The sequence below is a fragment of the Poecilia latipinna genome, unplaced genomic scaffold (genome assembly GCF_001443285.1).
Source record: "Poecilia latipinna isolate Pla-1442-1.1 unplaced genomic scaffold, P_latipinna-1.0 Scaffold1081, whole genome shotgun sequence".
In the NCBI taxonomy this organism is placed as follows: domain Eukaryota; kingdom Metazoa; phylum Chordata; class Actinopteri; order Cyprinodontiformes; family Poeciliidae; genus Poecilia; species Poecilia latipinna.
Window position 1 is genome coordinate 320421 of NW_015113697.1, and position 24785 is coordinate 345205.

A 24785-nucleotide genomic window follows, 5' to 3' on the forward strand; every position below is an offset into this window, starting at 1 on the left:
TGTTTTTTTGTTACGTTTTTTTTTTTTTTTTTTTTTTTTGTGTGTGTTGTTGCATTTCCCTTGCAGGAAATTCTATATTATCATAATGAGACTGCAGGGAATACGAACGACAGAAGTTGTCTGACTCTTTCACAGGCTTCAAACGTCATCCTTCATAAAAACACACTCAGCTCATGAAAAGAGGCAACATATTGTGAAATATGAGAAATATTGTGCCACTTCACCGTTGAGGGACCTTGTGGCATCCGATTTTAGCTGCACTCCAAAGGGGAAGAGCGACTGAACATGACATCGGAACCAGTAAACAACTTATTGTATCTGGAATTTATTCCCTGATTCCCACAACAAGACTTTTATACCCATTTTTGTCCCACTGTTCCTTCCCCACGATCTTAAGGATGCCTCAGTTACTGGGGCGGCCTTTAAGATAAACTCAATAGATATTCCAGCCGTGTGTTAAAAGTGATCCAGTCCAAGCGGAAGGATGTCAGGACGCCAACCGGTCTAAAATTGGGACTATTCAGCATGATGGCTTGACCTGGTCCAACGTCGCAGCGTGTGTGGCGTCCCATGAGGACAACCGAGCACACAGTCTGTTGAACGGCGTGTCCAGCCAATTAGAAAGCGAGGTGACGGAACCACAGAGCGAATCTAAAATAAAAGACAAAGCAACAGCCACGGCGCAGTAGATAGTAGACGCTGGAAGGGTGTTTTTGTGTTTGTTTTCTCTTAAATATCATCCACAAGTTGATATTTGTGGATGAGAGGAAGCATGGCCGACTGCTTCCTCTCAGTCGGCCATGTTTTGTTTACTCTCAGCTCTTCGTCTCGAGACGTCTTGAGAGATCTCCCGAACTTTTTATCATCTCTCGGGTTTCGAAAATCAGCCGATAATTTAAGAAAGCCAGGAATAGTGAGTTTAAGTTGCAGAAATGTTTTGATGCTAAATTTGTATGGGTTTGAAACATTTTTTTAAAATGAGGTCAATGAAATATAGCAGGTCTTTCTCCAGTTTCTAGCAGCTAGCGGTTTGCCAAAGCGGGTCTGGTCACTCTGATTAGAAATCACAACATGTTCCGAGACAAACTGCAAAACAGTGTTGGTTTCGTCACAATGCCTTTGTTAAAAAGAGCTTTAATAGCAGATGTGTCATCACAACAGGAAATGTCACGAACTCCTGTGAAGTAAATGTGAGTCTAATCTACAGACACAGCAACAAAGCACTCGCCTTCTTTGCCATAACTTAATATCTTACACTTACACTTGAGCGGTATTAGAAAGTGATTGTTTTTAAGATAAAATTCACTTTGAAGAGAAGTGCAGTGTTTTCATTTTTGCAATATCTCGTCTTATGACATCTTGTTTTCTACCGGTACAACTGACAACTGGTAGAAAACAATTTACAACTGTGTCGTAGCTGTAACTTAAAACTCCGTAAACAAAATGTGACCAAAACCGAAATGATTTAACGTTCCAGGATCGCACATGTACAGATGGGAAAAGGGCAATGCTCTGCAACAATGCTGCACACATCGGCTTTTCCTTTGGCTTCTCAACTGTACCTTTTGTCAGCTTTACACCCAAGCTTTTGAAACCCTCGGTATTCCTCCACATCCTGTTAACCCCCCATCTGCACCGTTGTTTCTAACGCGCTCTGCACTCACCGTTGTCGGGCTCAGACTTCCTGTCGTGCTCCGTGTCGGTGAGGGAGAGGGCCGAGTTGGCGCGGCTGGTCAGGCAGGAGCTCTGCTCGGACTTGAGGCCGCGCATCCACATGTGCTGCAGGCCGTGAGCGGGAGACGGGTCCACCTCCGGCTCCGTGTCCACGTCGGACCCGACGCCGAGCGAGTAGCCGCGACTGTGGACGTGAGCCGCCGGCCCGGTGCACAGTGCTTCCTCCTCCTCTTCCTGATGCTGCCGCGGTTGCTGCTGCGGTTGCTGCTGATGGATGTGGTAGTCGGGGCTCCTTATCTGCCCAGCTTTGCAGAAGTCTAAATCTGGAAGAGACAGAGGGGACATGCAGATTGAGATCAAGCTCTGCAGGCTCTAGCACGGCGTGCGTTTCTATTTGACTTGGCTGCCAGAGTAAGCCGATCATGGTGTCCGTTACTCCAAAGTCATGTGGAGAGACATGATCCTATTTGAGTAGGCATTTATTAAGTTTTTTTTTTTCCCTTTTTCCTTTTTCTTTTCTTTTGGAGTTGAAATCTCAATCAAAATGCCACCCACAATCTTTCTTAAGCATTTTCAACGGAGCCATATCCTGTTCTGGCTGCCTGATGTGTGTTATTGAGCTTGAGATGTATCGAACCGCTGCTCAAACAGAGCACTGATCTCATCTATATTCTCCTTGGTGGGGTGAAGAGATCAGATAAAGATCAAACCTTATTAATATTGACTCAGACTGAGGGAAAAATTGAGCCTCATACACTTTCAGGTATTAGAACGCCCTCCAATCTCAGGCATCAACCTGTTATCTGAGAACATCAGATATACTGTGTTAGTCCTCTAGTTACACTTCAATTCGATTCAATTCAATTGAGCGCTGACTTCTTCTTCTTTCTTTTTTTTTTTTTCCCTGTAGAAGCAGTTGAGTAAATTTTCTTCCTTACTCTCTGAGTTTTCTATTTAGAATGCATAAGTGGGAAGTGATGGAACTGATGTGATTTTGAAGAAGGCGATGGATAAATTGAAATCTATACAGATGAAAGCCAACAGGCTCCGGTGAGATCTCCGGAAAGGAGAAAGGTTTCCCGCCGCTAATGCGTGAGTCGGGTCAGGCCCTCGGAAGATGAACCACGGCGTTTCAATAAGGGTCTGCAGTCCCACTGACCACTCCACTGACCGGTGGTGCTTCCCGCCGCGCGTGTTTGATGGGGTCAAGACCAACTGTAGCTCCCATACTGTTCTGCTGGTATTAAATCGCCTAAGATTGGTCACCGCTACACCTCTGTTTAGCCCAAATTGGCTGCAAGAGGGCACTTCAGGAGCAAATTGGCTATTTCCCAGTAGCAACAAACACGGATGGACTGCAAACTAAAAAAAAAAAAAAAAAAGTCTTCTCGCCATTTTGGTGCGAAGCATATTTATAATGTAACAGGATTTTCAGAGGGTGATTAGAGGGGGGAATCGGTCCTTTAAATAACGGCCCATTTCATGCTATTACAACAAGCTGCTACTGGCACTTCAGCTAGAAAAAAAAAAGAAAAAAAAAGCTATTTATACATTACACTTCTTTTGCTGAGTGTTGTATTTGTTTTAAGTAACTGCCAAAACAATTTGGCTGATATTGTACCCTGTAATAGCGAGGCTGTAATGTGAAAAAGATAAGTGCAGTGCTCTGAAAAAGGATCTCGAGTTTTACACATAGCAATTTTCCATTTTGGTATGTTAATCTATTCTTAATTAAAGACTAAGTTTGATTAGCTCTCGGAACAGTCTCTTTAACTTTACATTTGCCCAGAATCCAGAAATAAAGAACTTGTAAATGGAACATTTTTTTTTTCTTTAAATAAGTCCACTTTGTAAAATTGCCACAGTGCGACGTCTGAAGATCTCGGAGAATTTCCACTTGACCTGAACGAGTTCAAAAAAAGAGTTGAAACAGATGAAAATGAATCGATGTTTACAGCCTAACATACCCACTATAATCTCCTATAATGAATATATCATGAAATGCTGGTGCATTTTATTTTTTACCAACGTGTTAATGTTGCATTCATTTTACTGTGGAGTCCTGAACTCTGATCTGGGAACGCTGTCCAACCCAATTTAGTTCCGGTCCCAAGTCTGAAAAGTAAAGGGATTTGCTAAATGCTGCTCCCAGTTTAACAGGCTAAATGCAATACAAACTGATAATAATACACACCATATTACACACCTAAACAGGTAAAGCGAATTCTCATGGAACCGATTACATCTAACTAACAACTTTAAATCTAATGAGTTAGAAACAGGAAAAAGTGGCTAAACGGAAGGACGCTAACAAGTTTGACAATGGCCAGATTGAGATGACTGGCTCACAATCTGGCCCATCAATGCACCTTGGGAGTGAAAGCTTAGCCCATGTGGTTTTCTTCCAACAGATGAGCCACCGTAGCTTAAATTATTGAGGAAACCAAAGCTGGCTTTTATTAAAACAGGTCTCCGAATATGCAGTACACAACAGTGTGTTGCATAAGGGCAGCTGAAGAACGGCAGATTAATCGGTGGGTCCATGCTGTCCACCTATCAAAGCATCAGAGCTGGAACACAGAGTGCCGGAAGAAGTTCGCTTGGTCTGATGAATCATGTCTTCTTTTTCATCTTGTGGATGACTGCATGTCATTTTGGAACACATGGTACCAGGGTGCATTATGGAGGGGTCAGGGGGGGGGAATAAACAAAAAGGCGGTACAGGTGGTCTGATGCTTTGGGGAATGAAACATTGAGTCCTGCCAATAATATGTGTGCTTACTTTGATGCAAACTAGCTACCAAAGAACTGCTGCAGATCATGTGAACTCTTTCTTGGAAATTATATTCACTAATAATTGCGGACTGTTTTATAAGAAGGACTATGCTCTGCAAAAAAATAGAAAAAAGAAAAGAAAAGTGGTTCAAAACAGGTTTAGGAAGCTTAACAAGTTTGAGGCGTAAAATTTGGCATCTAAAACCAAAATCATGACCCAGTCCAGCATCTGTGCGTAAGCAAAAGAAAAACATCAATCCAATTTGCAGGACTTAAAGGATCTAGTACTAAAATCTTAGGGTCTGTTTTTTTCGCCAACACAACTCCCGCAGTGGTCCAGTTAAAGGCCTGGAGCACTGCAATGGTTGGGCTGTTTTAGCACCAAAAGATGGACCAACACAACATGGATCATGAATGTCTTTCCTCCATTTTATGCATCCAAGCACTAAAGGAACATGTTAATTAATCAGAGCAGTACTGTGCTACCGGTGTGTTTTGGACACACATCCTCAGAGGTCCAATGAAATTGTTTGATTCTGCAACATGTAACAATTCCCAATTTTATAAGTCAGCATTTGAAAAAGATTTCAGATTTCTGAGTTCACACTGAATCCGCAGGATCTTCAAAATAAATTTGAAATAGTGGTGCATAATATTGTGTTTAGCATATTTATTGTGTGCATATATAACCGGGTTGTATTTCTATTTTGCTATAAACACACAACATGTCTTTTTTTGTTGTTATTGCTATTCGGATTGTTCTTTAACCTGACTGTAAACTCCTTAGAAAACGCCGCCATTGTTATAACCGTGTGACTTTAAGATCAGGAGCCCTTTCTCTTTATTTCTTCTTCTGTGGTATTGCTGTTAAATTGTTTGCGCCCCTGAAGCCCTGCCCTTTTGTCAAGTTTGTCCTGTGGGAGAGGACTTGGCGGCCGATAACATGGTTGTTTTCTGTTTTGTTGTTCTCATCAGAATAAACCTGGGAACCACCGATTTCAAGGAAAAACCGTGTCCCGGCCTAATTATTCAATAAATCCAGTACAACGCAGAAAGGATCCAGTTACACACGGATGGATGGATGATTAGTCGTAGAAAAAACTCTAAGTGGCAAAATGAATTTGTGGTTTTCTCTCGGTTGCTGCTCCACTTCCTTCTCTCTGCAGAGGCTCAGAGGCAAACCCGGCTGCCGGAACCGTGTCCCATGGGGTGTTTTGCAGATTCTTGCGTGCAGGTACAGTTTTTCATAAGCTTTCATTTTGCTGTTTTAGTTCAGAGTCAGTGAGATGAAGAAATTTGTTTTGTCAATAATGCGTCACTGCAAAGATTGGAGTACAGTGAAAAGTGTGTAACACCTATGGGATGGCTGCGCTCGAGAGCCTGCCTGCTACTTCACACTTACTTAACCACTTGCTCACAGGAAGGTGGCTGATTTTTAATTTTTTTATTTTTTGGTGGCAAACCCTGGCCAATGCTTGCTTAGCACCGATCCTTCCTCTTCCCACTTCTTGAATGAGAAATACTTCTATTTTGGCATAAACGTTACGATGGGCCAGAGTTCCTAAAGACCAGAAAGCCATTAAAAAGTTGAGAGCACAATCTGTTTATTCTGGTTTATTCAAAGTGAAACTCCTACAATTCAACTTCTTAAAACGTCAGAGTGGCGCTGTAATAAGACGAGCTCTCTGGGCGACTGGCCATTGTTGCCTTCAAGTTAGTTATTATTGCTTATAGATCAAGTTTGCCACAGAGTGGCCCCAATCTAAAAGTGTGTTTCAAATGTTAATGGATCACAGTTGACAGCCAATTTACATGTTAAAGAAAAGTTTCTTTAAGAAACTTTATTGCAGGGGGTTATTGGAATACCCAGGCTTTTAGCTGGGGATGCTTTGGACATCCAAGGTTGCCAGTGATGCTCTCTAAACCTATGCTGTCCCTCCAAAGCAAGAACTATATCCGCATTCTGGGTATTAGTGTTCCCAGATCCTGTTGGACTCATCTGTGCTGCCTTGTTCCTGATCAGGACATTCAGGTGTACTCCAGTAGGGTGTCTGGAGAGAGACCGTCGCCACCTTCGCTTTTTACAGAGGATGGTGCCTGGGTCGACATCAACGGCCGACGTTTTTCGGCATGAGGTTAAACTTAAAGCAAGATGTTTGATGTCTCAACATCATGGACAGTAAACAATACAAATATATCAATGTTGTGAGTTTACAGTGTGACGTAAAGAGTCTTGTTTTAACCTTAAACTTTACTCTTTTCTTCTCTGTGGCTTTGCAGTTTGAACCTTTTCGATGCAGTAGAAGTTTTCCTACAAACCGGACCGTGAGCTACGAAGCGAAAGCTGTAGATCATAATGTTTACATAATTACTCAAATACAGATAAATTCATATTTGGGAGGTAAATAAGATATTATAAAAATATATTATGCGTTTAGAAACTGCTGATGACCTCTCGATGATTTGAAATAATTTATATTTGTGGACAAAACGTCTCCGATGCGCTGTGGGGTCTGAAGTTAAATGTTGTACAGAGAGCAAGAAACGTTTCTGCAGCATATATCTCTGAGCAGAGCAGAACGATTTCGTAACCAACAACAAACAGGGTTTTATGCTCCAAAGTAAATGCATTAATTCACAATTCACCAACATCCCAATAAGTGCTCTACTGGGTTGAGAAAGACAGTAAAAGATTGAGATTAGCTGAGGAGTTATAACAATAAGAAATGATCCATCATAATCAGAGTTTAACCGGGTGATATAATTTCCATACATGCCCAAACGATTAAACCGCTGTATGGCAGCTTATTTTTGAATAATTTAAACATTTAGACTGCAACAGATTCTTGCTTTTGTAGACAGAATATTAAACAGTGCGAATTGATTAATTTATACAGCTAATTAATTTAATAAGCTAACAAAAAACCTCATTATTTTGGCTGGCTCCTCCGAATGCAGCGTGAAACAATCAGGAGGATGTGGATCGAGCTCTTTATCAGTCCATCTATCAACACTATTTCTCTTCTGCAAACAGGCTCAGCAGAGACAGGTGCAATGCAGGAAAGGAAAAGGTGATACGGGGCTGGAGCGAGGGGGGGTAAATCACCGTGTTCGGAAAAATAAACATCTGGAAAACGAGAGAGGAGGAGAGAACAAGATGTGTCGGTTTAAGAGATGAAGGGAAATATGAAGAGCAGAGGTGGGGAATTAGAGGAGGGAGGATTTGGCTGATCTTTGTCAGGAACACTGTAATCCATTAAAAATGTCACTGGAGGCAACAATCCCCCTCCTTAACAGTTGGTTACATGGATATGGTAGACTATATATAACTCCGACGCCCAAAGATGAACAGATGTGCTGCGCAGAACTGGCTGCCATTGACATTTAAAAGGGCTGCTTTGGGGGTCCTTCTACACCTCACCATATGACACTGATAGTTGGAGATGATGTTTGTTATAGAACCGGAAAGGTTGGGAAGGCACCGCAGAAAGCAAGTGCTTTCTGACAACACGGTCCCCTTTTTAGATATTGAAGCACGATGCAAATGGCCTCCACGGAGCTGCCGTGTCACGAGCATCGCGTCAAAATCCCTCGCAGGTGGCATTCAAACCGCGGGACCCCGGCGGCGACTTACTACTCGGGAGTTGAGTCTGTTATGAATGTTTATTGCTACTTGTTAGCCAGTTGTTGGGAAGGCTCCTACGAGATGGCAGGGGGCTGGGGAGAGCACGGGAAAGCGTCTATTGATCACGGCGAGCCGCGCGAGAAAGACAGACTTCTCCCTACAAGGTGCGATTTCTCTCTTAACACCTCGCCTGACCTGCATACAGCCCATCCATCACAACGCGCGTTGGCCTATTTCTCCTCCCGTCAAGCGGCCGGGAGAAATCTTTTGGCGCGCTCGCGTCAGCCGGAGTGTGTGCCTTTTGTCAGGCTGTGTCCATCTGGGAGTGTGCGTGTAATGAAGGGTGGTGTTCCACCCCAGGTGAGGCCAGAGAGGTTCGGGGTTGACCTAGTTTAGCTGTGGGAGAGAAATATCACCTCCGTGGAGAAGAGGTAATTGGCTGCCTCCGACTGTCCTTCTGGCTCATGGTGGACTGTAATAAGTAATTCACACAGGTCCTTTCAGGGACCTCTGAGTGCGGCATGCTACGCGTGTCTGCCAATATGCACCGTATGTCATTAGCCACGGGTCAGCAGGAGGTTGCACCTGTAATATTAATTAAAGTAAAAATAGGTATCGTAATATGATTTTATTTTATATCAAGTGGTTGTTTTCAATACATAACGAATGCAGTATTTCATCTTTTTAATGAATTAGCTGATTAATCAGTTAGTTTCGACCCCGTTGGTGAGCATGTTGTTGCTTGAAAGGCACGCTGCAAAAAGCTTGTGAACACATTAAATAAGTGTTATCCTAATAACAGTTATTCAGTTTCCATACCTTAACTATTCATGCTATTTGTGACCATAAGTTAGTTCAAGTTTGTCTTTTTGTAAGCTACAGAAAAGTGTTCCAGTGGTTTTCTTTCAGGAAGTTGAAGTAAACAAACCCAGCCGTATGGTTTGGGTAGTGGAGGTAGGAAGGTAGGTAGTTTTATCTATACAACACATTTCCAGCAACAAGGCAATTCAAATGCTTCGCATGAATTAGAAGGAAATACAAACAAAATAACAAACCTAAGGAAAGAGCAAAAGAAGAAAAAGTAAAACTACGTTAGTTCCCCGTGTTTAAGAATAAGTGGTCCGCAATTCATGAACCAGTAGGGGGTTCGTCTGGCTTCTTGTTCTGATAATGTTGATCTAAGGTAGTAAGGTGAGTTCCTCTGGATTCTAAGTTTGTTCTAATTCCTGAAAGAAAACGTCCTTTGGAGTGAAGTATGTAAACTAAATAAACTAAAGTTTATCAATGGAAGTTACTAGACACTATGGCTGTGAAATGAATTGGTATTTTGATGAAGATATACACCATAATCAATAGTAAAATATTTATTTGTTTGATGAACTGGGCCTTTTTGATCATCCCAAGTTGACACATAATTTCACATAAAGATTGCAGACACCAAGACAGCAAATGCATCCCCTTAATGGGTGACAACATTTTGCCTTTTATCATAACCATAGTTTTATTAAAGTCATGAGGACCCAGCATGGTCGCGTGATTTTCGGATGTTCATTTCCTCACAGACCTTTCAAGGTCCACGAGACACACCTGGCCGAGCTCTCCGTCCCGCTGCGCTGTACGACATGATGTTTCGTATTGTTTGGTTTACAACAGCAATCACTGCAGAGAGGAATCACTGTTGAGTTCACTAGTTTGTCGTCTCGTCCGTCAGAAATAATGATCGACGGGCTGGAAAACTATTTCAAAAATGAAAACTCATTTCATTTTTCACACAAAAAAAATAAAGATCGGAAGTCAATGGTGAACCATTTCCCTCTGCATTGGACCAGTACTGAGCAGGGGGGAGTTAAATATTTCAGCACATGGTTCTGTGAACAAAATCTGCTCTCTGACTGAAAAACCCATGTTCTGAACATCTGCGCTACCCGACGATACATCCTACCTGGCACAGATAGAACAGCAGCTCTATGGAAGTTAATGAGTGCTGTTTTCCACGTAAAAATACCATCCGTGAAATCAAAAGTTCCCCATGGGGGTTGTGACATAACACGACATAAGGCCAAGAACAAAATGGCGTGATTTTTGGACTATGAGAACTGATTTCGTCAGTTCGGCTCGACCACGCGGAGCCCTCCAGTGTTCCTTGATACTGGTAACAAAACTGTGCTGAGATTTTGTTCACAATTTGTCAACTACCTGGTTGGGGTTGGCTGTAGTTGCTCTGTCTGTCACGGTGAGAAGAAAGGGTGAGGCGAAGCTCGTGCGTGTAGTCTGGCAGAGTTTCTCGGGAAGTGTAGGAGCGATGATGAGTACGGCCATCCTCGCTCTCGTCGGACGAGCTGGTGTAGGACATCTCCATTTCATGGCGGCCCTTAGACAGTGGCTGGTAGGGTTTGCTGTCCATCTCCTCCATGGCTCATAGGGCTCCACTTAGTCACTCAGCAAAGCCACGGCGCAGAGAGCACACTCTGAAAAGGCAAGAATGGTGGATGAGAAGGAAAGGAAAGCAAACAGACACAGAAAATACAACACTGGCTTTTATGAAAAGCGTAAGGATGTCCACAAAAAAGCCTGCAGATCGGCTAAAAGGAGACCAAATTGGCTAACCAAGTGTCTTTGTTAAATTTAGACATGATCTACTGGCTGGAAATGTCAAATATTCAGCCTGATTTTTTTGTCTCTCTAAAGTAAGACTTCAACAGCGATGAAAACGACCGTAGACATCCAGCGTTTGGAAATTAGGATCAATGAAGATTGGGTAAGAAAACGAAGTGCAGAGGATTGTACAGACAGAAAGAAAAAAAAATAGCACAGTAATTCTGTTATTGAACACATGGGAACAGCACCTGTAGACTCCAATTACCGCAAGCATTTATACGCAGTATGTATCTCCTTTCATACTACACACCAAAGGTTACCACCTAATCAATGCGCAAACGGGAGGCACGGCAGCCTCTCTACCTTCATGTGTTCAAAGGAAAACCGACTTAAATCAAACGAGGTTTAGTGTTCTGCCAGTCGCGGCCACCGCTTGCACTAATAACTCTAAGCTTTATCTCTCTCTTACAGGCAACCATTCACAGGCCCCAGATAAATCATCGAATTCGTCACCGAGCTCCAGGTCTGTCACTCTCATTAAACACTGCAGTTCACCATCGCCGTGAAGTGGTGATGGAATACTTTTTGACAACAGTCTTTTCAGTGTCATTGGTCTCCCAAAATGAAGGCTGATAAATCAACTCTTTTACTGTACCGCTCACATTCGCCTGTGCGCCTCTCAATCACGTCAAAATCTACTTCTGATAATGTCCACCATCGTGCTCTTATAACGCCGTAACTAATGATTGATTGGGACTATGATTAGGGCATAGAAGGAGTGATTAGAAAATACTTCATTCATATTAGTTCCCTTTCACCGTGCCCCATTCGAGGCCTTTCCAGCCTATTTCCTGCAGTTATAAAGCTTCTAAATGGAGCTTGAGAGGGTCATTGCTCATAGAGACAAAGTGCTATGGTATTGACCTCTTCAGGGAGTCCTGTAGTCCATATATCAAAGCCATTAGAGCGTGCCTGCTCAATACCTCAGAGATCTGCAGCACAGGGTGATCACCACTAGTCTGATACAAGTTTACAGCTGACCTTTCTACCACTGCAGTAATGCTTTTATTCCACCTGAGGGGCTCCTTCCCCTGGCCTTGCGCTCACCCTCCTCCCCCGCCTCCTCTTCCGCCACGTGAAGACACCTGCGCACACGTCCAGACCGCCCACTGACCCTCGACAGCAAACTGTCAGAATATGGACCAAATCGTTTGCATCTTCATCTCAGCCCCGCCCGGCCGCAGGCCTCGTCATGACATGAATAATCTGTAAATGTTCCACACTTGTCTGCCTGCTCCATTCAGTGTTTGGCCTTGATTTTAATGACAGCACGAAGCACAACAAAAGACTGCAAACACAAAAGCAAATTTAGCGGGGCAATTATGTTAGCCCCACACCGTAACGGATACAGTACGGCCTTTTACGACGGACACTTGTGGTTTCCCTGCAATCACGATGCCTTTCATTTTGATTGGCAGGAGTTATTGCAAGGAATCAAAGCCAGCTATTATCTCAGCTGCCCTGTCAAAACGGGATTGACTGGTGTCACCTTCTCTCTGGTACGGCGTGGTGCAAGTATACATTAGCCTGTGAGCTCTGAGCTTGCTGCAGGCACTGACTGCTGTCTGTCTCCACAGAGGCCCTCTTTCTTTTTTTGTCTGCCACCCTCTTACACGCAAGAATGAAAGCGTGCAACGCTGCACAAGGACACACAGTCTCCCCTCCACCACCACATCATCACAGGCGCTCATATACCGAGCGTTATCAGAACACGTTGCTTGCATGTCGTTTTGTTTGCATAAAGACGTGTGCCATACCAAAACAAACCATCTCCTTTCTTTTGTTCAATTTCGCATTTGCTCTGCGTGCCCTTCCTAGCCTCAACACTTTCCACCCTCCATCTCCTCCTCAGAGACCCGTGCATTTAGAGAAGTAAGCCTCCTAGCAGGGGTTATTCCACCTAATTCTTGCCCACAGTGGGGTGCCCATTAGGGGGCTTGATTCTTGGGTTTGATGTCAAAATCTGGCGATTGTGTTTCTTTTTTCTTTTTTTTTTCTTTTTTTTAGAGCCAAGCTCACTTCAAACAAGTCACATGAGCATTCTCTGGGACAAAGTCAGCGTGCGCCACCTGAGCAAAACACCGCGGCCCAGACCGGAGCGTGCAGAGGGTGACGGAGCTCGGATTTGGCTCGCCTCGCAATAGAAAACAAACGGGAACGGAACTGGAAACATTGGAGGATGTTGGAAAAATTAGCACTGTTTCAGAATTAATTTTTAATACAGGGAAGCTCAAAGCCCTCCTGTATTATGTCACTCATCATTTTTTTATGTGCATGTTAAGCAATGGAGTACATGGTGTACGGGGAGTTGACTTGGGGGAAGATGAGCAAGAGCCTTGCTGCTTGTGTCGAGACATCACCAACAGCAGCTAACAATTGTTTTGTCAAAATCATAAAAAAAAAAATTGTATGTACAATAAATATCGTCAAGATTGATTCTACACCACTGTATTGATGAAAAGGTTGTTGAGTTTGAACTAAATGTTTGCTGCTTAAACTGGGACGCTGCTGTAGGATCCAGCGACTCGACTGTGAATTTACATTTCACAAAAAATATACTCAACAGTGACTTTCATTTACTAAATGTATTTTCTGTTGGAGAAAAACAACAATACAATCTCACTTGTAATCCATTCGATGCATTTAATTCGACTTTAGGTATTCCTATGAAATATCCATCTGTCCATGTAAAAGACTGACGATACCGACTTATCCGTTTACGGTCGCAGGTCTGCCGGTGGCTATTTTCCACACTCACTGGCTGAGCGGCGGGGTACACCTTGGAAAGGTTGTCAATCCATCACAGGGCAACACACACACACACACACACACACACACACACACACACACACACACACACACCTGTACCTAAGGCAACTTCCAGCAGTCAATTAAGCTGACATGGATATTTTTGGACAGTGCAAAAAGCCAGATAAGACGACTGCAGGAAAACGATGCAAAACATCAGGAAGTCCTAAATCGATTTTAATATAGTTTATATATGATTTAAAACCTAAATTAGCTCTGATTCTGTTTTTTGATTATGTACTGCCAAATAACAATTTACAAAATAACAGGTTTTAAGTATATAATTACGTCTATTGTTTATGGTGAAAGTCAGATTATTTTTTGTCATTTTTTTATTTCCTTAAAGTTCTTTAGGAAATGCAAGTGCAGGATTTGTGAGAATCTACACTTGCTGCTCCCACTGGGATTCCAACCATAAATGTGTTAACCACTGGTTTGATCCATACCAGTGGTTTTAGTTTGATTTCTTGTCCAGTTCACCTGAGCAAACAAAACTGGAGGGAGAAATAGTGCTGCATTGTTACCAGAATAAAAACACAAATACTCAAATGACTTTTTGGAACCACTAATTACCATTTTGTTCGTATACCAAAATAATACACATATTAAAAGCAGAACGGAGAAGTGTTTTTAATCTAACATCGGATGAAAAATGGGGAAAAAAAAAATTATCACAAAACATGCTTGTAAAATTTTAAAAGAAAAAAATTATACTTTTTCTTTTCTTATTAAATATTGACAAAACCACTTGGGTATTACCTGCATTTTCGATGAATGCATAGCAATTAATTGCTCTAACAGGCCAGAAGTTACTACTGGAGTTTCATTTCTCAGACAAAAAGATAAAAAAAAATTCAATCAGATTTGGATGCACAAGTTTCTGTGCAAAAAATCTTGTCCAAACTTGGGTGACCCCCGGAGCAGCAACCACTTCTTAGAGAAATACCTCACATACCGGCTATCAACGATGCCGTCGATTAGCTACAGCTGAAGAAGCAGAACCAGTTAAGCACTTAATTAACAAATATTACCAGGACAGAAATTATATTCATCATGATCATGATAATTCAAATCTAAATAGTTTTCACTTGATCCTGGACGTCCAGCTGTTTGTTCAGGTTCATACTGCTGTGGTTGTATATCAGTTACTCCAATAAAGTCTTCTTCCATTTCCACAAACAACTGGACTGGACTTCTCCAACAGCACTTTAGGCCAGAAATCCATCTGGAGCTTCCAGATGGATTGATCATTGAAATACCTTCACCTCCAAGTCTGACCTGGACATTTTCAATCTTTAAGAGCTATAAAATCTATTCTGAGAACCTCTGTTGCTACAAAAAGAATTGGGACACTTTACCCTTTAGAAACTTTTAGAAACTTAGAGGTAAAAGCTACATATACAGGGTAAATCTTGACTTGTCTCGTTTTCACACATTAATGTTCATACATAGCTTGGTATTTACTGCTGAATTTTCCGACAGCGCCCCCCTTGGGAATCCACCTGCCTCTGCTTCTAAATACAATGTAGGCACATCTCATGGTTATAAAGCTAAACAAATGAGTGGGACTTTATTTGTGCTACAAATGGATTAACAGTAAGCGCTTGTGTGCATTGACAATGTACGTACATGCCATTGCGGGTTTTCATCCCTAATTCATTTCTAATCAATAATTAATCACTGTGTAATGAACTCTTCAGCACTCAGTTTAACATTAATACAGAGTGACAACACTGAGTGCAACACATGCATCGCATTACATCGTGATCCCCTTCCTCGTCTCCAACTAACCCTTTTTGTTTCGTTTCAAACCCTCCCTCTCTCTTTTTCTCTCTTCCACACACACACACACACACACACACACATTCAGCCAAACACACAACAGGACGGGAGTGATAATCCATGGCTACACAGACGCAATAATATCTAATGGGACCCTTCACCCGCTTGATCCCCCCATTTCCTATCCATTTATTTATTCAAACTGTGCAACTGTGGGCCAAGGCGCTATTTTTTCTTTTTTCTATTTTTTTTTTTTGTGCAAATCTGCTTAGAGGAAGCGATGAAGACTCGCATACACAGTTGCCTTTAAACAGGATTTGCACTCCGAGTCATCTCCAGAGGGGCGGGGCCCCTCAGATATCCACCATAAACACAAACAACTCAGCAGAGATCGTTGCGCGCATCCGCCGAGAACCACAAGGACGAGTCAAAACCGATTTCCATTCCCCAATATCTCATGCGATTGAGCTCAAATCATGACGAACAAGAGGAGAGAGAGAAAAAGGAACAGAGAGAGAGGGTGAGAGAGAGAGAGGAGGCGGAGAGGGGAGGGAAAAGAGCGAGGCACAGAGAGGATTGGAGCCAGACAGAGGCAGAGAAATTGAGTTTCACATGGGTAAATAAACAAGGCGGATGGGGAGAGCGGAATGCCATCCGACAATATTAGCTTCTCAGATTATTGATACAGTATAGTTCAAGGATTACAAATGCATTTCCACCATGCAGGGAGCATCTTATTTTCATAAGAGCCAAGAGAGACACCAGCAAAATGGGAGACACTTTCTTTGTTAGCTCTGGCCTTTTACGCTCCTTTCCCCCCCTCGGAGCTTGTTTGCGCAGAGAGGAGGAAAAAAATTCCACTTTCTAAAGACGCGGCGCGAGCTGGCAGAATGACGATGAGACCCCTAAAGAAACGCGTTCACGTCGCAGCTCAAACTTATCACAGCAGATACTTCGAAAGTCAAATCGTGACAATCCCCATTGTAGCTCGCAGGTTTGATTCGTTTTTGTTTTTGTTTTTTTTTGTTTGTTTTTTTTGTCTTTTTGTCTCCTGGAGCAATGGCTTAATCATCGGATGAGAACAGCAGCACAGTTTCCAGCTACAGATGCAGATCCAGGCTACAGGTCCTACGGGAGTAAACAATGAGCTGTCAGAGGAAGACGCCTGTCCTGGAGTGAGAGTGTGTATGGTGTGTGTGTGTGTGTGTGTGTGTGTGTGTGTGTACGGCACGGGAGAGACAGGGCTTAAGAAACTTCCACTTCCACTCGTTAGCACTGCCGTGACTCCTCAGGCATGTGACAGGGACTACTGTGACGAAAAGGCCCTGAAGGACCCACAGGACCCTGTTATGCCTACGAACGCCCGAAACGCCATGAAACACAACGCCACCTACTGGCACCCCGCAGCGACTGCCGAGAAACAGGGAGGCCTGAACGCCAACCGGGGATGCGGAGAGTGATGGATAGATAATGAGAGGTGGAAGGATCTCGCAGAGAAAATTGGGGGAATTGAAGGATAGAGAGATTGCCAAGTGAGACATGGAGTGATAGAGAGTTTTAATTAGTGGATAAGGGCGCGCTATATCTGTGGGCGGCGGCGGCACTCTTGTCACGTAGTTGTGCTTTCATAGCTGACCAAGCCTGAAATCTCTTGTTGCTAATACCGAGTTTACCAGCAGAACACGTACTGTTGCTTGTTTCCCCCCCCCCCCCCACACACACACACACACATACACACACTTTAAAACATGCCGGCCTGGAGCACAACGCTGCATACCGGCGAGGCTTCAGAGACGAAACGCTGACAATCAGCCGCAGACCGACACACAGGCACTGCCCTTGCGCCTACACATACTTATAGCGTTTCACAGTTCCTGAAAAAAAAAACAACAAAAAACAACACACTTGAACGCCCACATGCCGCGGGGAATCAACAGCCTTTACTGGGCCTCGCAGCGGAGACAGTATTGCACCGACGTTTGCTTTCCTGCGCTCCTCCTGCCGCGTCCTCGCCGCACGGCGTGCCTTCATCCTTTCTCTCGGCAGGTTAATGCGCGTTTGCAGCGCGAGCCGCAGAGAGGTGGGACCATGAGCAGTCCTCATTGTGTCCTCGCTCCCTTCAGAGCGAGAGCATGACTGAAAAGCAGGAAATGGAGTCTGTGTGTCCCTTCACAGAGCAGATCAGGTCCTGTCAGGGAGCTGTCAGTGGGCCGGGAAACCATCCTGGACCATTTGACTATTTATAGTGGACACGGCTCAAATCCCACATCGGCACTGCATGCCTGAGTGGCGTGGAGAAATCCATAAGGGCCTACAGTATTCATGGCCTCTGAGTGTGGCCGAGAGCGAAGGAATCGCTCGCCTTAAACTTTTCAAAGGACATTTTTTTATATATGTATATAAATATATATGTCTTAACTGCAGGTAAAACTTACTTTCTGTCAGACCTTGACTACACGGTACGGCCCTTTTCCTGCTGCGTCTTAGCAGAATACCACTTTCTATTCATGATATCCACCTCTGCTGCTCTGTGATCTAAATCCCTCTGCCGATTCCCCAGTAGGCTGAGTAGTAAACAACAACAACAGGAAAAAAAAACACACACACACACACACACACACACACACACACACACACACACACACACGGCATGGTCCAACTTGAGATTCCCTCAGTGTTATACTCTTACATAAACGCCATGACATAACGCTATAAGTTAGAGGCATAGCAACAAATGTAGTACACAAAGCATGACCAAACTAGATTATAGGGATATTTTTGGAAAAACACCTGCTCTGCCTGGGATATTTGCAGTTTTTTTACAGATACAAATTTCACAAATCTCATGAAATGTGCTTTAAAAATTCTAAGTACTGCTGAATAATCTAAACCTAGTCTTTACTCCACACATGATGCTATTCAGTTCCTCGATTTGTGTGTTTTGACACTTACATAAATGTTTCAGTGACCTCAAAATGCTTTTTAGATCATTTCTGTTTAGTGAGGAATTACCCAGATTATGTTTGATCAGCTGAACCATTACGAGTTTAGCTTAGCATCAATAGGGAGTTTGAATGCAGAGGCCATCTTTACAGCTGTTAGCAGCTAACAACGGAGTCCAGCTGTGGCGTTCTCACAAATCATAAATCTTTTGCCATCAGACTGTCAGGACTGGGTTTTCATTTCTCTACAGCTCACCAAACAAGCTCCTTTAACACTTTAGTAACCCAGCAACATCTTTATTAGCCTACTCATTTCCTTATAGTTTTGACTATAGTCAAAGCTACAAAAGCAACCAACTTGAGAGCTAACTGATTAACTGGATGGTCAGAAAAAGATTTTTATTTTTTACTTACTGACCAAATTTAGTTTAAACAAAGAAAATCAGGCGATATATTTGAGAGATGTCCATATTGTCACCCTCCTATATTAATGGCTTATGTCTTTTTTTTTTTTTTTTTTTTGCCAAAAGATGATTTTGGCAAAAAAAAATCACTTTTGGCAAAAAACAAAAAAGGACTTAAGCATATTGTGACCTTTCTGAAATAATAGCTCGTGTAGTATATTGCTGTTCAGTTAACAGTGTTGGACTTATATCTTCATCTATTAATTTAAAACCTAACCCTTATCAGGCAGATATAAGTCAGACTGTTTTCTGAAAACCAAGTGTTGGCCTGACTTAGTCATTTTGACTCAAGAACCTAGTTTAATTAATAACGTCGTTAAGCAATTATTAAGTGTTAGTCATATATTCAAACCTAGACAACCTGCAAACACAACCCTAGCAGTGCGCTGCTGACCAAATGGCTGAAAGGCAGCTTATCAAGCATTTCTCCACGAATCTCATATAAAGGACTTCAAGTCAAAGCAGCAGCATTACTATAACTTTTAATCTTTTTACCATTAATGGCAGAAACACAAACCTCCAAAGAGGTCCTGTGTTTACATCCGACGCCCCAAACATCAACCTGCAGGGATGTGCGGACATTTGATCACACAAAACACGAGGCTCAAAGCTGCTTAATCAATATTCTTGACGAGGCAAAGCCTCGTTCAACACAACTGATATTCCGCCTCTCCTGTAAAATAAACAGACGTCGGCCCTCACACTGCAGGACCGGAAGGCTGCTCACACTAACTAGCTCCGCAAATAAAGCTTAACTCCATGAGTGACAGCCTCCTAAGCTCTCTGCATCAGCCACTTCTTGGTAAAAAGCCTCTCTCAATAATGCATTCGACCACTAAAACCCTTCCCAAAATACCCAAAGCAGAGCTGGCTGCATTGTGGATGCTAAATTAATTGACTAATCAATGCCATTGATTCCAGAAATTGGATTTGGCGATTAGCGATTCAGACAGTTACTTCCTTCCTGCGCGTCCCCCCTTTATGAAGTTGTTGATTACAGTGAAATGAGTGAGGAAAGAACATTAGCCCTGCAGAGGAGCGCCTGAAAAGATCCACAAGGAGCGCCTGAGCTGCATGGCGGATTGATTTCTGAGAGTTAAGTGGGCTAATCTTCCATCTACGCCGTCGCAAAGAGATGCTTGTCATCTTTGACGGAAGCCAAAACAGCGTTTAACGTTCAAGGACGGGGACTTTTTGTTATAGTCCAATAAAAAAAAACAACAACAACAACAACAAAGAAAACCTATCCCATACTTCACCTTATTTCTCACTCGTGCCTCAATGAACCGAAGGACACTGAGGCACGCAGCCGCCTGAATGCATCACGTTCACGCGCCTGTCCGATGCGCATGCGCCTCCGGGCGGTGACACGCGGGTTGGCGCGCTCTCTGATAAGAACTCTGAAGTGTGGCGAAGATCTAATATGGAGCCGCTGGATATCTGAGCATTGTTTCTCGTAGCCCGAAGGCTTTCCGCTCAGGTATCGGTGAAAAGAGCCGTAGCAATTTTCAAGATAAACAAATCATATAAGCTTGAAATCAATAGCGCCCATTGTAAAACGTATTTGTTGTTAGGAAGTAGCAGAGAGTCATTTTAGGCACTTTTCTCCTTTCAGCATCACACATATATATATATACCTTGCATTGTTTCTCTATTTATCCAGTACCCTATATTCCACTGGAAGCTTTGCTTTTTTTTTTTTAACCTTTCAAAGAAAATTTGTTAAGCAAAACGGCAATGTGCACGTCCCTTACAAAATTTGCATCCCTCATTTTGTTGCATCTCAGGCGAATCATTGTGTCCTGTAACAACATTAAAAGAAAAACAATATGTGAGCATATTGAGAACGACTCCTCCTGGGAGCACATCGGCTCGGCCCGTCACGCGGTGCAGCAGCTGTAACGTTTGGGATTTCAGGATCGCTACATCTGCAGCAGACTTGTATTAGCTCAGCTTTATTCGAAAATTGGTTGCACTGTGCTGTCATGGTTTTTTCTAAGGGAAGTAGATATGGTGGGGGGTTCTTCTTCTTCTTCTTCTGTTCTCCAATCATTGTTCTCTGTGTTGTTTTGGCATGGCATCCTGGCTGGCAATCAGAAGAGGATATAAAGTTCTTTTTGTCAGGCCACAACCAAAAATGTCAAAAGTATTATCGTGCAATTTTGTGTAGCTGACCAACAAAAATCACATGCCTGTTTGCTAAAGTGGAAGGAAACTGACATGTGCTTTTCAAACTACTTTACAAACAGAAACAAATTAATACTTTGTAGACATTTATACCGTTTGCCACAGTGACAGCTGGAAATCTTTTTCTGTCTCAACCAGCTTTTTAGAAATTGACATTTCTTTGCAAAATAGCTTGGAGAGCTGGGAGGTCAACCTTTGTCCAAGGCTCTTTTTTTATGGGAAGATTTCAACATACCAAGATTGCCCCATGTTTAGCACTATGAACCCTCACTGCATGGTGTGGTCACCACCACGTTTCATCATGCAGATGATGAAATCAGTGTTATTTCTCTGCCAGACGTGAAAAGTTACATTTTCCTCTCTTCTAACCTACGTACCTTTATACAAATACTCCATCGATTATTCTTAAGATTAATCGAGTAATCAGATGAGAGAGATTGAGAGTTGTTCGTACTCCTAACATTGCACCAGTCAATTTCAGGAGGCTTATTTGTCCCCGGAAAAACGATTAAAAACACTGAAAATTGGACGTTATGCTGCCAACTCTTTCATCGAGAGCGCTGCCCAACACGATTACTCACCCGGCCGGATCGCGGTGTGCGCTAAATAATAAAACATAATTTAACGAAGCGTCGAGGCAGATACATTTTCCCCGAGGAATTTTAATAATCGAGATACTCGAATTCATTCAAGGAATCATTACAGCTACATCTTCCCTAAAGGGATTTATGGAGAGCCCAACGAGTGTTTGACCTTGTGACAGATCCTACCATCCAAAGTGTTGATTGTTGCAGCTCCTCCAAAGCTGCCGTGGGTTTCTCGGCCACTTTCCTGGTTAAATCTCTCCCTTCTTGGCCTCTCAGTTTAAGTGGACAGCCATGTCTTGATTGATTTACTGTTGTCTCATACATTTTCAATGTTTAACTGATGCACTGAATCGTGCGCCATCGTACCGTACATTCAAAACTCGAGGCATTGAGACAGGCGCTGCCCTAAACTTCACTGTTTGCCGAGTCACTCGACATTCATAACTCCGTTTAATCTCAAATCTTCTCTAACAAACCTCTTGCATTGACTTCTGGTTGAATGCAGTGACCCGACAACCATCTTTATTTGTCAAGATTTCCAAAGGTGTGAATTATTTTCCAATCTGTGTCAGTCTCATCGCATGAAACTGTAATTTCACAGAAAATACAGTGAAATTTTGAGGGTGTAAAAACACGAAGGCATGTCTTCATAACATGAAGTTAATTTGGTCAATGGTGCACATGCTTGATGTAGTCCCCAAAGTTCATGGCTGAATCAAGCCCCGGTATTAAATTTTAAAACACTAAGGTTCCTGGGCGGTGCGGTGAAACACATTTTGAACTTTTGAACATTAACGCACTCCATTGTGTAACACACGGCTTCTAGCAGAGATGCATCAACAACCATTTTGAAGCAATTCATCTTTTCTGAGAGTTAATAATTCATGATCGTCTGGAGAAAGTAGAGCTATGAATATTACTGATGATACACATGAGGCTATTTACCAGTCAGCAGGAAATAGATGAACTCGTTTAGTGCCGGGATCTACAGTGTAAATTTTGTGAGTTTTGTGTTGCTAAATAAATCATTTTATTGGCTGATTTAAAAAAAAAGAAAAAAGAAAAAAGAAAGAAACCTGAATGTAACTTATTCATAAAGACATATTGGACATGATCATAAAAAGTCAAGCGTGTTTTTTTGTGTGCAGGCGCTTTGTTGTGTGACAAAATACACCAAATATATTTATTTACCAACTTTTCAAAAGTGAAAAAGGGTTTAAAGTTATTCACTTTGCAGAACACCAAAACCTTTTTGACGTCAAAGTTTCTTCTGTACCACAAAAAGAAAAACATTATTGCCATTACAATAATTATTCTTTCTCTGATGAAAACAATAGGAACTTTAATTGATCGTGTTTGCAAACCATCAAATATTACGATTGGAATACTTTTGCTACTGTACTATTTTATCTCTTTTGAAAGCATCCAGGGATGTTAACATTTTAAAATAGAATGAAGACCGCACTAGTTAATTTAATTTGTAAAGTGAAGTAGGCTTATCTTTCTCTTTGCAAGGACATTACTGTATGCAATTATTAATTTGTAGCCAAAGAGACAAAAACTGATTAATTTACAATTTTTCTAAATGCTGCAATAAATTTTTGTTTCCATTTCGTCTACTCCTAGTGGGTAAGTAAAGCCAGGTTTTCCTATGTTACAAAACGCTACTTGCGTGGCAAGGCACTTCATTATCAGGCACCACTTGCCTGTTGCGTAAAGAAATATATTAGCATCATCCACCAGAATGCACATGGAAGGTGAGCGACAGCATTATTACTGCCATTTCTGGCAGAAAACACATTTTAAATTAACACCATTTGTCTTCATAACACTCACATTTCATTTCATTTTACTACACAAATCTGATTTATATCCAGTTTGGTTTTTCGGGGGTTTTTTTTGTCGCACTGCATTCACTCAGAGAAGTAAGATCTACTGCTGTAGCTAAATACAACTTTCAGTTAATATGTAGGATATTACCACTGGGAGGGAACAAACTGTTTAATTTCTCATACCGAAAAGTTGTATTTTAGAGCTGCAGCTTTTTTCGTGATGCAATTTATTTATATTCTGAAATCATCTCCACTACCGACTGACTAAAACAAGAAGGAGAACTATTATGCTTCCTTGAACAACGTAGGACATGTTTCTGGACTATGCAAAACATGTTCATTACATTCTCTGCAAAAAAATTTTAAAAATCATTCACAGATTCTGGTCAGTTTTGCCTAATTTGAGCTTCGTCTAGGACAAGCAGTTTTAGGGCTTTACACATGTGAAAATGGCTGCAGACAGATGCACAGTAGTAACCCTAAAACTTAGCCGCCAAGGATGCAAGAAGGGGTTTCTTAAAGGTAAGTCAACCCACCCACAGTCCCAGAAGGCGTCCAGACCGCCAACCTGGATGGGTTGGACTGACCCCTGGTGCGCCTTTACTAGTTTCAGAAACTGACAGGACATCCCCGTTATGCGACATCATCCTCGCTCTTCCTAGGTGTCCAGCTAAGAATGGGAGAAAGTTTTAATCTGCTGATTCAGCAGGGACAGAACTTTCTTCCACTCGAAGTCTGGTGGTAAACCCTGCCGTTAATATTCCACACATTAACTTTCCAGATAATAAGTTTGCACAATTTGTGCAAACTAGAATTATCTATGGCAATGTGGTTGGGTCACTGTCTGACAATAAAAAGTAAAATGAAGCTAAGCAGCTGTGTCCACCTTGATTTGGAGAATGTGCATGGACATTTCTTGCAGCCAACAACAAAACACTTCTCATTTCCAGCAGCCATTGTACAGTAGCAAAACCAGTTTCAAAGAATGAAATGAGCAGAGCTCCAGTTGGGTCGCTATTAGGTGATGGGCTGGGCTCAGCTGGCGCTGCTAGGTGAGGTGTGGTTCCCGCTAATTGCAACTTAATGATAGCAAGTTTTGTCCAGACACCAATAACACTTTTATTTTATTTTATTTTTTTTTAGTGCTTTAACTGTGTCATTTAGACAACTATCTGACATCAGCGTTAGCATGCTAACATTAGCATTAATTTTATGATTAGCATGCTGCATTATGCTATGCATCAACTCATACAGTGTTTTCTTCCAAGTTATTAGTTAAGTTTATAGAGACACCGCTACGAAGTCGCTTAAAGATGGATAAGAGAACATTTTGAACTTTGATGTTGACCTCAAGTCAACTAAAAATATCATTTCTGAATATTTTCCAGATCTGTTTTTCATCATTCTCGTGTACCGCAGCTAGAAAAAAAAAAAAAAAAAAAAAAAAAAAA

General features: G+C 42.2%; 1 protein-coding gene across 1 annotated transcript in view; it reads right to left on the minus strand.

The window, feature by feature from the left end:
• tenm1 (teneurin transmembrane protein 1) overlaps positions 1 to 24785 on the minus strand; it is a 332218-nt gene that overhangs the window by 287179 nt on the left and 20254 nt on the right. The window contains exons 2-3 of the mRNA XM_015052017.1: positions 10271 to 10542; positions 1665 to 1997 (exon numbers count right to left, since the gene is read on the minus strand). Of these exons, the coding sequence (XP_014907503.1) occupies positions 1665 to 1997; positions 10271 to 10487 (550 nt within the window). The 5' untranslated portion in view covers positions 10488 to 10542. The remainder of the gene's footprint in view (positions 1 to 1664; positions 1998 to 10270; positions 10543 to 24785) is intronic.